This window comes from Centruroides vittatus, unplaced genomic scaffold, assembly GCF_030686945.1.
Source record: "Centruroides vittatus isolate TY-2023 unplaced genomic scaffold, ASM3068694v2 contig_1506, whole genome shotgun sequence".
NCBI classification, from domain to species: Eukaryota; Metazoa; Arthropoda; class Arachnida; order Scorpiones; family Buthidae; genus Centruroides; species Centruroides vittatus.
The window spans coordinates 909,800-923,761 of record NW_027120931.1 but is presented as its reverse complement, the minus strand read 5'-3'; the positions used below and the strand labels follow the sequence as shown (position 1 = coordinate 923,761).

Below are 13,962 nucleotides of genomic sequence, written 5' to 3'. Positions count from 1 at the left end.
CTCTTCAAAAACAAATGTTTTCTTTTGTTTTTAATGTTCATCATCAGGTTCTATGTATTGGAATGCTAGTAAGAGAACACCTATTCCAAAAGTTTAAAAAATCATGCATCATTGAAGTTATGTGCATGCTCGATGTAGCACTTTAAAAAATTAATTCTCAAACTGGCTTCCTGTTTTAAAACATTTGATGTTTTAATAAATTATGCAGACAAACTTGATGCTGATCTATTTTACATCAAAATACACCCTCCATGCAGTCACCAATGAGTCCATTTCTTTAAAATTGATGGCAGTTTCTCTCCTGAATGCTTTAAATACCTACAGCTGTTTGAGATATTTTAGGCTAGCCTGGTCATCGCACCGTTATATTAATCGTGTTTTATCAAAGTCCATCCTGACGTCGTCATCAATGGCGAAAGAAGCCAATGCCGTAGTGGAGAGGCATTTTTGAATGGAGTATTTATGCTCCTTGATCCTTGTTTTAAGGCAGCGTGCGGTAGCACCAATATACTCGCCTGGACGGTTCACCCTATAATCGTAAATAGGGATAGAATATATTCCTGGGATACTATTTCGATCAAATCGATCTTTATTGTTTCTTGAACAAGAGAAAATTATCGGCGATCTCCTGTAAGCGATCCTTTTATTTGTAAAATCGGCTATTTGTTTGTAGGTGTTAGTAAAGACCTTGTGTCCTTTTTACCTATCACTTACAATGTCTCCTGGAAGTGCTGTTTCCGCAGGTTGTTCATGGTGTGCTATCAGATCATTAATTAGGCGTGTAGGGTAAACCATGCTGCCTGGCTACACTTGAAATATATTTCAGTTCCATTCTCCTATCTTCTGTCGTCAAACAATGTGTGTAAGTCCTTCTAACTAGGGTCTTAAAAGCAGAGATCTTGTAACTAAAAGGATCATGTGATTTCTCATGTATGAAAAGCGGAGCATACGAGTTTTTCCGGACTACCCTAGTTCTTAACTGACTGTATTGTAATTTGATGTCAATATCGAGAAAATGTACGCTGGTGGAGCTTTGTTGTTCAGCCCACAACAAGAGGCCATGAGCGTTATCATTGAAGGCTTCGATGAACGCTGCCAATTCCAGTTTCTTCTTCCAAATAATCAACACATCATCAATGTATCTAGCATACAACTTAATGTCATCACTTATGCTAGGTAAGACGTGTTGTTCCAGGTGCCTGACCACCAATTCACAAAGCATTTCAGATAAGGGACTACCCATAGTTTGAAGGAAAGTATCTCCTTTAAATATGAAAAAAGATGAGTGATACATAAGATGTGCCAACTCCAAGATGTTGGAAATATGTCTAGAAGAGTCATTGCTGTTACGAATGAGGAAGTCCCTTAATTCACAAAAACATGATTCAATACAAATGGAAGGGAACATGGACTCAAAATCACATACAGTGAAGTAGATGCCCTCCAAGTTACCAAGTTCATTTAACTTGTGAATCAACTCCACCTGATTGGACACTGTGTACGAATATTCCTCCATGTTGGTGTTTAAATAAGAGTTAAGGATGTGCTCAATAAGGATAGCCAGAGATCTTGATTTGTTGACAACCGGGTGTAGTCGTTTTATGGAGTTTGGCAAAAGTGAATAAGCATGGGGAAATTGGCACTGAGACTGTTGCCTTAGTAACTTTGAGTATTCCAGCTAATAGGAAATTAGTTAAATGCTTAACTCTTGTTTGAGTCTTCTCCAAATATCTGCTGGGGGCCTTAGTGCATTCAGTGTTGCGGATGTATTCATGCAAGCCATTTCTATATGTGTCCCTTAGTAATATTATATAGTCGACTAGTGTTGGATTACTAGATGTGTTGAACTGGTGAATGGCCAGTTTACCAGGATTGTACTAAACTACATTTTAACATAAATGTATTCATCAACCTACATTTAGTATAAAAATTTTTATTTATAATTAAAATATGCGTATTTATCTATAGTCTTTTTTCTTACGTTTGTTGCTTTATATATAACTTTGTAGTTTAAGCTTTTTACTAGTTTGAACAAGCCTTCATATTAATAAGTTTAGATTAGCAGGAGTCGCTGTATATGTATATAGTTAGATAATGTAAAAGATTTTGTTATATTGAATTTTACCTTTGCCAAAATGTACGACAAATAAAAAGAACAAAGTGAAAATGTTTTTATTACAAATTAATATTTACTCTTATAAAAAAAATTATCAAAAATATTTATAATTAAATTTTATTTTTTAATATAGTATTGCTTAAGTGGGCATCCAAACAAATCATGCAACATTTTAAAATTCAAAAACACCACCATCATGTTAGATTGTGGTCTCGATGCAATGTCAGTTCTTCACTTTTTGCCGCTACCTCTTATTCCAAGGTAAACGTTTTTTTTTATATATATGTGTGTATATATTTAAATTGATTTTTAAAAATAAGTATGATTAAATAAAATTTTAAATAAATAAAATAACAAAATAATTGTATTAATTATATAAATAATAAACAATTTATCTCAAAAACTGGTTCTGTTTAAACAACACACACCAATACCAGAAACCAGCAAATAAACTATACAAGTTTATTAAAACAAATGTCTTCGTTTATTCTCAAATGGATATTATCAGATTTAAAACTGTCGAATGCAGAACAGAATGATTATGCAAAGAATACAAGAATACTTAACATTTATACTTTTTCTTTTTTTATAAAACTCATCTCTACTCTCAAAATTAAGCTTTTTGCCATTTTATAGTAATTAAAAATATAAAATGTTTTTACAAATGTATTTTCTTAATAATAAAAAAGATTTTTTTTAAATAAAATCTCACAACAGCTGGGAAAGTTACGCAACTCTCATTGCTAGATTTTAAAAGAAATTTTTTCATAGCCAAACGTTTTTTGTTTTCTGGACACTCCTCGTACTTCTCTTGTACTTCTCTATACTAATTAAATAAATACAGTAGAGCATCGTTTATCCGAATCAATTGGGGACTGGGGTTGTTCAGATAACCGAATATATACGAAAAAATATATTAACCTATCCCATGCTGCAGTTTTTCTCCATTGCGTGTCGCATTCTTGTTGAATTTTCGTCGATTTTAAGCCCAAAGAAAATTTTTATAATAATAATCATGGCTATTGTATCGTTAAAAATTATTTCTTTATTTTATACAAACAAAATAAATATATTGAAAAATATAAAAACAAAAAAAAATGTACTTTAGAAGTTAATCTAGTATCAAAAACATTCGATTTGGCACGACACAGTCCGACTGGAAAGCTTTCGGTTAACCGACGTTTCGGTCGATCGGCTTTCGGATAAAAGACGCTCTGCTGTACATACATTATAAGCAGTCAAGTATCTTATTCTTAATATATTATTATCAACTAAAAATAATTGAATATGTCTGCATTTATAATTCAAACTGTAAAGATATACTAAAGCAGGTGAAATTTAAGAATTTTTATATTCTTGCAGTGTATTTAAAGCATGCGAACACATAAATAGATACAGTATTTGGTTTATTATCACGATAATATGTACATGAAGTGAAAAGAAAGTGTGGATGGTTGTATTACGATTTTAAAATGAAATAATATAAATTGAAAATACAGTTCTATGTATTTTTTTTTTTTTTTTTTTTCTTTCTTTCAACTAGTTTATGCAATATTAGGTATCTTACTTATTTTAAAATTATGAAATAGAACAAATCATTGTGCGAAAATTCAATAAATAACTTTTCAAAAACATATTTCAATAAAAAAAATTATGAATATTGAAAATATTAAAATTGTATCTGTAATATTGATGATATTGTGGGGAATTTTTTGATAAAATTCCATAATTTGGGGAAATTTTGCAGATGCTTTGAGGATATTGATTCTATATATCTGGTAATGCTGGCTGAAGAAGTGCTGTCTGCACATGCAGCACAGTATTTAAAGTATTCATAGTATTTAATTTTTTTTTAGTCAATGGGATATTCAAAGATCTTGAATATTTGAATACTAGAAAATATTCACAGATAGTATTTGCTCATCTCTACTTAAAACACTTTTGATAATGCCTTAGAAAATGTTGATTATACTGTAATTAATATGTTGTTGCAAACAGAATGCATTTTAAAGAATAGACAATAAAAAATTTAATTGCTTGTGAGTAAATGTGTTTTTTTTTTTTTAAACTATTTTAGAAAACTTTTAGGATAAACTGTGTAAAGTGAAAGAAAATTTTTAAAGTAAATTTATAATTATTAATATATAACTGAATTTCAGTTCTAGATTAGCTAATCTTTCAACTTGGATACCTCGCAATTCTAATGATGCTCAGTTAGAAGGAGTAAGTAATATTATTTCTATTTTCCTTTTTAATAAATTCAAATATTTTCTATAATTGAAAATTTTTATGAAGGAATTAAGAGAATGTGCCGGAAGAGTATTTATTGATAGTTCTCCAGAATTTTGCTTACCCGAGGTATTTATTTGTTCTTTTTTTAATCAAAGTAAAAATTTAAAATTTTATTAGCATAGTATAAGCTTTTTAATAAAAAAAAACTGTAAAAATTAATTTAAAACCTTTTAATATTAATGTATAATTCTACTCAACAAACTCGATTTTTGATTAAAGCCAGACAATCTGCCAAATTATTGGGCCTAATCATAGCCTGATAATTTGGCAGATTGCCTGGTTATAATTTCATATTGAGAGAGTTCATAAAATTTGTTATTTTTCTTGTATTTTTTCAAAACCATCTACATTTATATTAATTAAAAATATCACATATTCCATTTATTCCAACAAACACAAACAAACATCACTAAACCTGTTAAATTTGTAAACTTGTAAATTTGTAAAGCCAAACAACTACCAGATTACGTAGGGCTACTTTTTTGCGATTATATTTAATTAATTATTAAATAATTTGTTACTCTAGGGAGGCGTGTATGGTTATGTCATATTCATATATTCATCCCCAAGGATGGTTATATCATATTTAAATATGTTTGGAAGAGGAGATTGGACTTCAGGCTCATGGTAGCAGTAACTGGCAATGCATTTGCAAGAGTTGCAGGTTTGAGTCCTGCTCCAGGCTGATTCTTTTCTTTCAGAATATTCTAAATTATTTAATAAATATTAATTTAATTATAATTATTAAATTTAATATGAGATGGTGCCTAACGCCTCCCTCTAGTAACAAATTATTTAGTAATTAATTAAATATAATCACGGAAAAGTAGCCTGATGTAATTCAATAACTGTTTGGCTTAATTTCAGCAAAAAATTGACGTTTTCCATGTTACTTTAGTGTCATTTAAGGTCAAGTCATTTTCTAAATCTACTCAAATTTGACTGAATAATCTGAGAAATGAAATGAAAATACTGATACAGTAATTGTTATATACTGTTTCTTCTTATTAAATAAATGAAGATAATATAAATAGATATTAAACACAGTTTATAGTAATAAAATCTAGAAATTTTTTATAGGAAAAATATTTTTGAAGATGTATATTTTTGATTTATGGATCAAAAATCCCTGTAGACATGCGATCACTGTAGTCTCAGTAAGATACTCACTTTAGATATAGGCAGTGTTTATAATTATCCTTAGCAGTCATTTTATTTATAATTATAGGTAAGTTAAGAAAGATTAAAGTTAGAAAACAATATCTATAATATTCATAACTTTTATTTTCTATAGAAGTGAATTAATTCATTAGTAGAGAAAAATATTATTTATGAAAGGAGTTTTGGAACTTGCTCATTAACATAATCATCTATTCTTTAGTGCAATGAATTGCCAAACTATTAATAACGTCGAAATGATGTAATGAATGTAGATGTTAACTTTGCTATTTAACAATATGGCTACTCATATATACACAAAATGATAAATTTAGTATAAATATTTATTGTTTATTAAATATTCATAATGTTGTAATAAACCATTTGTATTATGATAAAGCATTGTAAATGTTTTAAAACATTAAAATTTTTATTATAAATGTAATATTGTGCAAATTTGTTCACAATACATGAACTGAGGGATAGCATCAACCATGCAATTGCCAACATCAATGTCACTATGTTATACTGTGTGTTTCTAAACATAATTTGACATGTTCAACTATATATAGATTGAACAGTTGACCACTTGAGTCATCATCATCTATGATGGCGACTCAGCAGTGGCTTCTGTGTTTATTACTGTATCATTTATTACAGGGTTTGTACAGGTAATTCCATCTGTGATTCCCTGACATTCCTTGATCTTCTCTGATCAATAATGACATTATTCCCTGACTTATTAACATCTCTACATTTTCCCTTTCCATTATGTAATATTTGGTCAAGTCTATTTAAGCCCCATTTTGTACACAAATTTTTTATTAAAAAACAGTTTATTCACTTACAAAAATTGAAAAAATGAAAAAAAGGTAAAATCGATTATGTAATTACCTACATCACTTCTACGTCATATAAAAAATTTCATGATTTAATTTAAATTAATTCATAAATTTTGTTTAAATAAGAAAAAGACTTGCATTGCATCATAAAATCAAATTTTCTTAAAGTGAGGCGGTAAATTCAAAATAACTTAAACAGAAGAAATCGCACACTCCGTGAGAGGGAGAAATCACTTATTATTCCATGCTATTTTTGGTCCAACACAGACCCATTTAAGGTTATTACATTTCTTCCCATCCACTCCTGAAACTTACAGTGGGAGCAGTGGAGTTTTAGCAGGAAAGCAGGTCGTTGTCGATGGTGTTTTTGAAAATCTGATTTTAACTCTATGGCAATATTTTGGTATACTTCCAAAAAATGTTGACTTCCAAAATTCCATGGACCATATGAAAATGGAAATCTGCAATTAGAGAGAAGACATATCACAAATAATAATCCTGCCAACTTTGACAGATTGATGATCTCCACATACTGTATGTGGCCAGCAGTGAAGAATACAACAAATGAAAATGCATAAATTGCTTGAGATCTGCCACGCAATCCAAAATGTCCCATACATAATATCAATAAGCCGACTGATAGTCCTTTGCCTCTCCACAGCATCAACTGATTGCCAAGGGTTAACCATTCGTCACGCAGATCAAAAAAATTGGGAGGGTCATGTATGGAACACAATTGTTTAAGGTGTGAATTTATCTTTGTGTTATTAGAGGAAGAATAAGATGTAAATGAATAAAGTCTTGCTGGTTATTACATTCCAAGTCAATAAATATCTATCGGTTCAGGCAGTGGTGCACTCAAAATATTCGTATCAAAGTTGACACACTAGGTTTTCTTGCACTTACTATACAATCTGCATCATTCAGCATTAGTTATTTTGGGGTTTTCTGATTCCTTTTAAATTTTTCTTTCCAATGATATATACCCTTTACATTTATGTTTGCATTTCCTTTGCAATTTCTTTGACATTATGAAAATTTTCTTCAATCTGCATAGTTATTGGCTTATAACTTTACAAATTCTATTTTATTGGTTATTGTTGCTAAATAATATTGTAGATCTTATCATTCTGTACAAATCGATACAAATTTCAATGTCCTATCTTTTTGCTATCCAAAGTTTCACTGCCCAAATGCCACACCGCATCACCATTTTCGGTGTTCGCGCACAACCGCTACCCCTCCCCGCACAGCTGCACACTCTCAGTACCCACCATTTTAAATACAAACACACACCTTCTATCCAACAAATTTTAAATTGGCAGATTATCATTTATAGTTTACGAGATGTAAGTGCAACAAATGTTGGCATTTGTTTGGTCATTCCAGTTTTCGTACGCTTCCCTATACTGAACCGAATTTAAAGACATGTTCCGAACAAAAAGTAGTGAGAATGACAGATGGATTCTGCAGTATTTGCAGATTCCCTGATTTTTCCAGTCTGTACAGACCCTGTATTATTCTGTTTCTTCTAAGCTACAGACTATGCACCACCTTGTATTACATAAAACAAAAGCGTAAAATCCATTAATTACATTTTTTAATTAAATCAAAGTTTTTTAGAGTGGTAAGTGTCAACTTGCAGAGGATGGCAAAGGGTCAGGGTGGCAAGTTGAATCTTACCTCCCTAGCTGGCTATTTAGCAAATTATAACTATTGCTACCACTCTCTACTTTTATGTATGAAATACTTTTATTTCTGTTCTATACTTTGAATAATTTTAAAAAAATCTTATTATTGTAGGTTGGAATTGTTGATTTTTCTGAAATTGATGTCATATTATTATCAAATTATCAAAGTATGATGGCTCTTCCATATATTACTGAAGGAGGTGGTTTTAATGGAACTGTCTATGCAACAGAACCAACTTTACAAATAGGAAGGTAAGTTTTTTATAGAAGAAATATTTTATAATTTAATGATTGTTTTAAAATAATAAAAGTATTCAGACTGAAGTTGTTAAACTGAAAATAATAAATTTAGCAGGAGAAAGGACTAATATTCGTTAAAGTAGACTCCTGATTAGTGTATATTTATTCCAAGATCTTGCTACTTTTTGAAATATCTTTTAAAGTAATTTTTGGGAATTGAAAAAAAACTGCCTTATTACATTTGATGGTTACCCTATTACAGGATAGAATATGATAAGAGTAGTCAATTTTGGATACCTTTTATAAGTAATAGAATCTTAGAGCACAGTCAATCATTGCATCCATGTCCCTCCCATGTGACCAATCAATGACACTCCACCTTTGTTTCCATTGTAGAAGACTGTATTACACTGACTAGAAAACTTTCCAGAGTTCATCAACAGTTTTAGGTCTCCATTTTTTAAGTCCTTTCTTCAATAAATCAAATCTGAGATTAGTTACATTAGTCCAGGCATCTGGTATCTGGCATTTGGTAAATTCATTAATATAGATGAAAATGGAATCACCTTGATCCAATCTCAATGGCCTTTAGATTGTAATAGGCTACCTAGCTGTGTGGCTTGTCTATATGGATTCAGACCTTTGAAGTTGTAAAGTACTATTTTAATTTACAACGATTATCGACTCTACCGTGTCGGAAACAACCGTTAACCTACCGGGTACTTTACTCGGATTCGCGTTAGCGTGCCAGGCTGGACTTTAAGCGTGCACCGAATTAAATAAAGACAATATTTGTCAATAGAAAAAAATCAAAGATTTAATTAATCGTTTAGCAATAACTATGTACAATATTAAGTAAAAATCAAACAATAATTTATTCAAAGAAATTCAACAAAGTCAACCCGACAATTCTCGATTCAAATTCTATGTCTAACTTAACTCTATTCCCCTTGGGAATCCGACAAAACCAAAAAGCTTAACTTATAACAATAATTCTTATAAACTAGAGATCCTAATCGTCACCTCAATATACTCGGAACCTATTTCCTCAAACTCTCAAGACTTTCTCAGACTGTCGATCCAAACTTCGAATCACTTCAAAATCACCTTGGAACTATTCGAGATCCTATCGGACACCTTTATTACTGCTGCGAAGCTCACCAAGCTCGTTGCTATCAGAATTCACCTCACCGTCTTCACTTGAGATTCGGGATTTATAGTGTGAGGTGACGTCACAATTCTTAATGCGGTCACTCCCCTCATTTACATACTTAAATGCTAACAATAACGTTTTTCATCGTCTGGCAGCCCTTTTTCCGACAGTTTACTCACTAACCTTTTACATTATTAGTTTTTACAATTCTTTCCGGGACGTTTTTTATTACTTAAGGTTTAGCGAGTTTATTTCGTGCTTGTGGGTTCTCCCCCCCCTCTTCTCGGTGCGGACCTATTTTCTGCCGCTCGGGGAGCGCAAATGTGCGTGAGTCATATGGCGCTTTTCTTTCGTCGGTGAGTTGGGTTTTATTTCTTCTCTTTTTAAATACTTAAGGTGAATGGTGAGGAAACCTTCGTCCTAACAAAACATAAGCCCCAAACAAAAATAGAATAATAGGCAAAATAAAAGTAAAATAAAAATAACGCTCGGACTTTGGTTCCTTACAAAGTATCATTATCATACAGATGGAGATCTCTTCACTACTCCATTATATTTTTCTGGAAGTATGCTGTGTTTGTCTTTACCTTGGGATATACTCATTTGCGTTTCAGCTTACCATGGGCACAATAGCCAACCATTGCTATATACTCTTTCTATAACTTTTCCTTGCTCTTCAGGATGAAATAAGAATGACCTTTGCTCCTGATAACTCAATTGTAAATAGCTCATGACTTGTTATAGTTATATAGATAGATTCATGTTTCATCTAGAGCAGTTATTCTCAACCTTTCTGAGGCCACAGAACACCATTCATATATTTTTTATTACAGAGCATTAGCATCAATACATTCAAAAATTGATAAGCAATACCATGTTTACTATTTTCAGGAAACAATTAAGCAATAAACTTTAATATATTGAATAAAATAGAAACATGGAATTATCTATGAATATAGCAATGAGAATAAATTTGAATAAAAACTTTAAAACCTTTTCTTTCGTGGAACACTTGAGGTAAGTCTGCAGAACACTGAGATAGAAAGTTTGCAGATCTAGAGTCTTGACTCATCACCATTTTTCATCAGAAAGGACATTTTTGTACATCTTTCAAGCATTTGTGAATTGCTCTTAGACATGGCATGTTGGAAGCCTAAGTCCATTGCAAATGTAGATTATTGTATATGATATTTCTTATGGTACTTTGGGATATACCCAACTATTGAGCAAGACTACTTTGTATGGGCATGTTTTCTTTCTAGATTGCATCTGCAACAGTCTTCACAATAATCTATGTACAAGATGGCTGGGGTTCAATGGATTTTTCTTGGGTAGTCCATGTGAATCTGGTGGTGGTTTCTTAGAATTATGGATTATCTTCTCTAAATTTTCTTTGCTAACACTCAGACTCTACTCTTTACATTTTTAACTATTAACGAATGGCTGAAGTCTGCGTCGGAAAGGCCACATATACATGCACACACATGCACACACACCCTTCCCAAAATGCAGTCAATTTCATTACCATCTTATACACTGCAAAGTATGCTCTCTATGATAGATAGAATGTCAGGTGGTTACTGGGAATCATGTGATTATGTGACAATCATGTGGTTCCAACATGTAAATGATCAAACATGACTACTCTTAAAGTAATCAACCCTTGTATCAAGTCTTTTCGTTTTGGGGTTTATTTCTTTCAATTCTTTCCATCTTATGGACACTAAGAGGTTCTTTTTTCAGTATCCATGGCCAAGTCCATAGTGTGGAATGAATGGGTGGGAGAGACAGGGACAGATTCTTTAAATTTTATGACTTATCAGGATTGAACCCAGCTTGCAACTTTTCATATAAAATTCTGGGAAGTTGCTTGCTGGATCTGATCCTGGGTTCCCCAGAATGGTAGGTTGATGTCTTAACTGCCTCGGTTATCTGGCAGTCTATATTTTGGGAGCAGAAAAAAATCGCGCACTGTAATGTCTGAGTGCAGAGACAGCATATTCCACAAATATGACAATTTGTTCAAAAATTGCTGTACTAGTTTGGTTGAGTGTGCAAGTGAAAACAAAAAAGCAAAAAATGTTATAATCCAGTGTATAAATTCAAGGCAAACAAACGTTTTCAATCATTTTAAATGACCATCTTTAGGTTCCAGAACACAGTTATTTGAATTCAAAGTTATATAGCAGAACATAAATTTAACAAAGAAAGAGTAAAATCGAAACATGGATATTGAAAAACTCTCATGAATATCACATTGCATAAGGAATTTTAATTTGCAATTAACTTTAACTATCCTTAAAACAAGTTTTCTGCAGTTTCTGACTAGTATCACCTGTTAAACAAGAAAAACAAATAAACTGGATGAAATGAAATGAAAATCAAACAATCAAAGCTGCTGGTTTTATACTGAATCATAATGTTTTTTTATTGTTTGATCTTATTTCATTCAATTGATCTGTTTTTGCTTAGTTTTCTACAATAAATGGAAACAGTAAATAAGAGAAAACTATATTCTTATGAGAACTATACATAATAAACATCCCAAAGCCTGTTGCATTGATACTAAACCAGGGCTTCTTAAACTTTTTTAATTCACGACCCCATTTATGATTGTGATTTTTTTCGCGACCCCAAAAAAATATAAAATAAAGATATATAAATATTTTGTGATGATTTATTGATTAGGTAATAATAATATATACACATATGAAAAAATATAGTTTTAGAATTTGTTTAAAAACATACAAAAATATAAAATTAAAGCACGCCTATGACACAAAGCGCACCATTTTCAAACTCTCACAAATTATTTTCAATATTTTGCATTAAAATCTCGCGACCCCAAGATTTCGCTAAGCAACCCCAAATGGGGTCGCGACCCATAGTTTAAGAAGCCCTGTACTAAACCAAACGATATCCGTAATTAATCGAGCTATTATTTTGCTATTATTAATAATTAGAAATTAAGTAATTTGGTATTAGAGATGTTAGGTTAAATACTAAATTGTATTTAACCTAATACTATTATAAATACTAAATATTATTATTAAATACTAATTATTAACAATAGTAAAATAATAGCTCAATTAATTATGGTGATCATTTGGTTTATGAGAACTAATCAAAAGTTAGCAAGTAGAGATCTTACAATTAACTCATAAGCATCTTCCCTAGAACCAATTTTGACAGACGATTTGGCATGCAATGTTTTTAATAATAATATTCAGTTCATTTTATTGTTTCTGTGGAACAGAAAGAGAATAGTCTATTAGCAGCATCTAATTGGTTGAAAAGTTCAGATGATGATATATATAATATAATATTCATGTTTATAATATGATAACTGGTGATAACATGCATGACTACAATTCTGAAACAAAACTATCACAAGGAAGTCTTATTCACTCCCAAAATTTGAAACAAAACAAATGTAATTGTTATCAGTTTCTTTGATCAAAAAATATAATGTACTATAAATCACACCACAAAATCAAAAGTTAACATTTTTATTTACAATTCTTCATTATTTCCATAATAGAATACATTACAAATAACCAGAAAAGTGACAGTTTATCAATAGGTTAATGTCGATGATAATGTTGAGAATATGTTTAAAAGAGATAAAATACCTCCATATTTAAATCTATCAAATATCTTACTAGTCAAATAATGTGAAATTTACAGTGGGGTTTATAATGAGTCGAAGTTGAATCATTTCTTTTTACGGAAAGAACAATTTATATTAATTTAAAACAAAAACCAACGAAATCTAGCAAAAATTTTTTACAATGAACAAATATTCGCAGGCATTGTCAATGACCAGCATTAGCAGGGATATTATAGAACAAAAATATAGTAGTTAATCATTAGCAGAAATAGATACAACAGAGTTATCAATTTATCTGTTGCTAATTTTTATCTTTTTTTGGTAACAGTTAAATATTTTTTTTTGTTCTGCACTACTACATACTAATGTTCTGTTACATTGTATTTTAAATGTTTTCTGTTCTAGAACCTAAAGACACCCATTGATGACAGTTGAAATCATTTATTTGGCATATAATTCTTTTTATAAGAATCGTTTTTTGTCTCTAATTTTTATTACTTAAAACAGAAGAATGTTACACACCGTAAATAACATAATTTTTATTTGTTAGATTTGTATTATAAATATAAATTTATAAAAAAAGTATATATATATATATATATATATATAATAAACATTATATTTATTTTTTTAAGGCAATTTATGGAAGAATTAGTTAATTATATTGAAAGAACACCTAAAATCAAAGTGGCAAAGAAATGGAAGCAACCAGAAATTTTAAAGTAACTATACAAAAATTAAATACTTTAAATATTATTATTGTTATTAGTTTAGTATTATTATTATTATTATTATTAATACATGCTGTAATCCATCAGAAATGATATGTGAAGAAATAAAAAAATTGACTTTTAGTTTAA

General features: G+C 30.5%; 1 protein-coding gene across 2 annotated transcripts in view; it reads left to right on the top strand.

Moving 5' to 3' along the window:
- IntS9 (integrator complex subunit 9) overlaps positions 1 to 13,962 on the top strand; it is a 32,651-nt gene that overhangs the window by 2,295 nt on the left and 16,394 nt on the right. For both annotated transcript variants that reach the window (XM_067262672.1, XM_067262671.1), the window contains exons 2-6: positions 2,250 to 2,377; positions 4,276 to 4,339; positions 4,412 to 4,474; positions 8,212 to 8,351; positions 13,738 to 13,824. In XM_067262672.1, the coding sequence (XP_067118773.1) occupies positions 2,250 to 2,377; positions 4,276 to 4,339; positions 4,412 to 4,474; positions 8,212 to 8,351; positions 13,738 to 13,824 (482 nt within the window). The remainder of the gene's footprint in view (positions 1 to 2,249; positions 2,378 to 4,275; positions 4,340 to 4,411; positions 4,475 to 8,211; positions 8,352 to 13,737; positions 13,825 to 13,962) is intronic.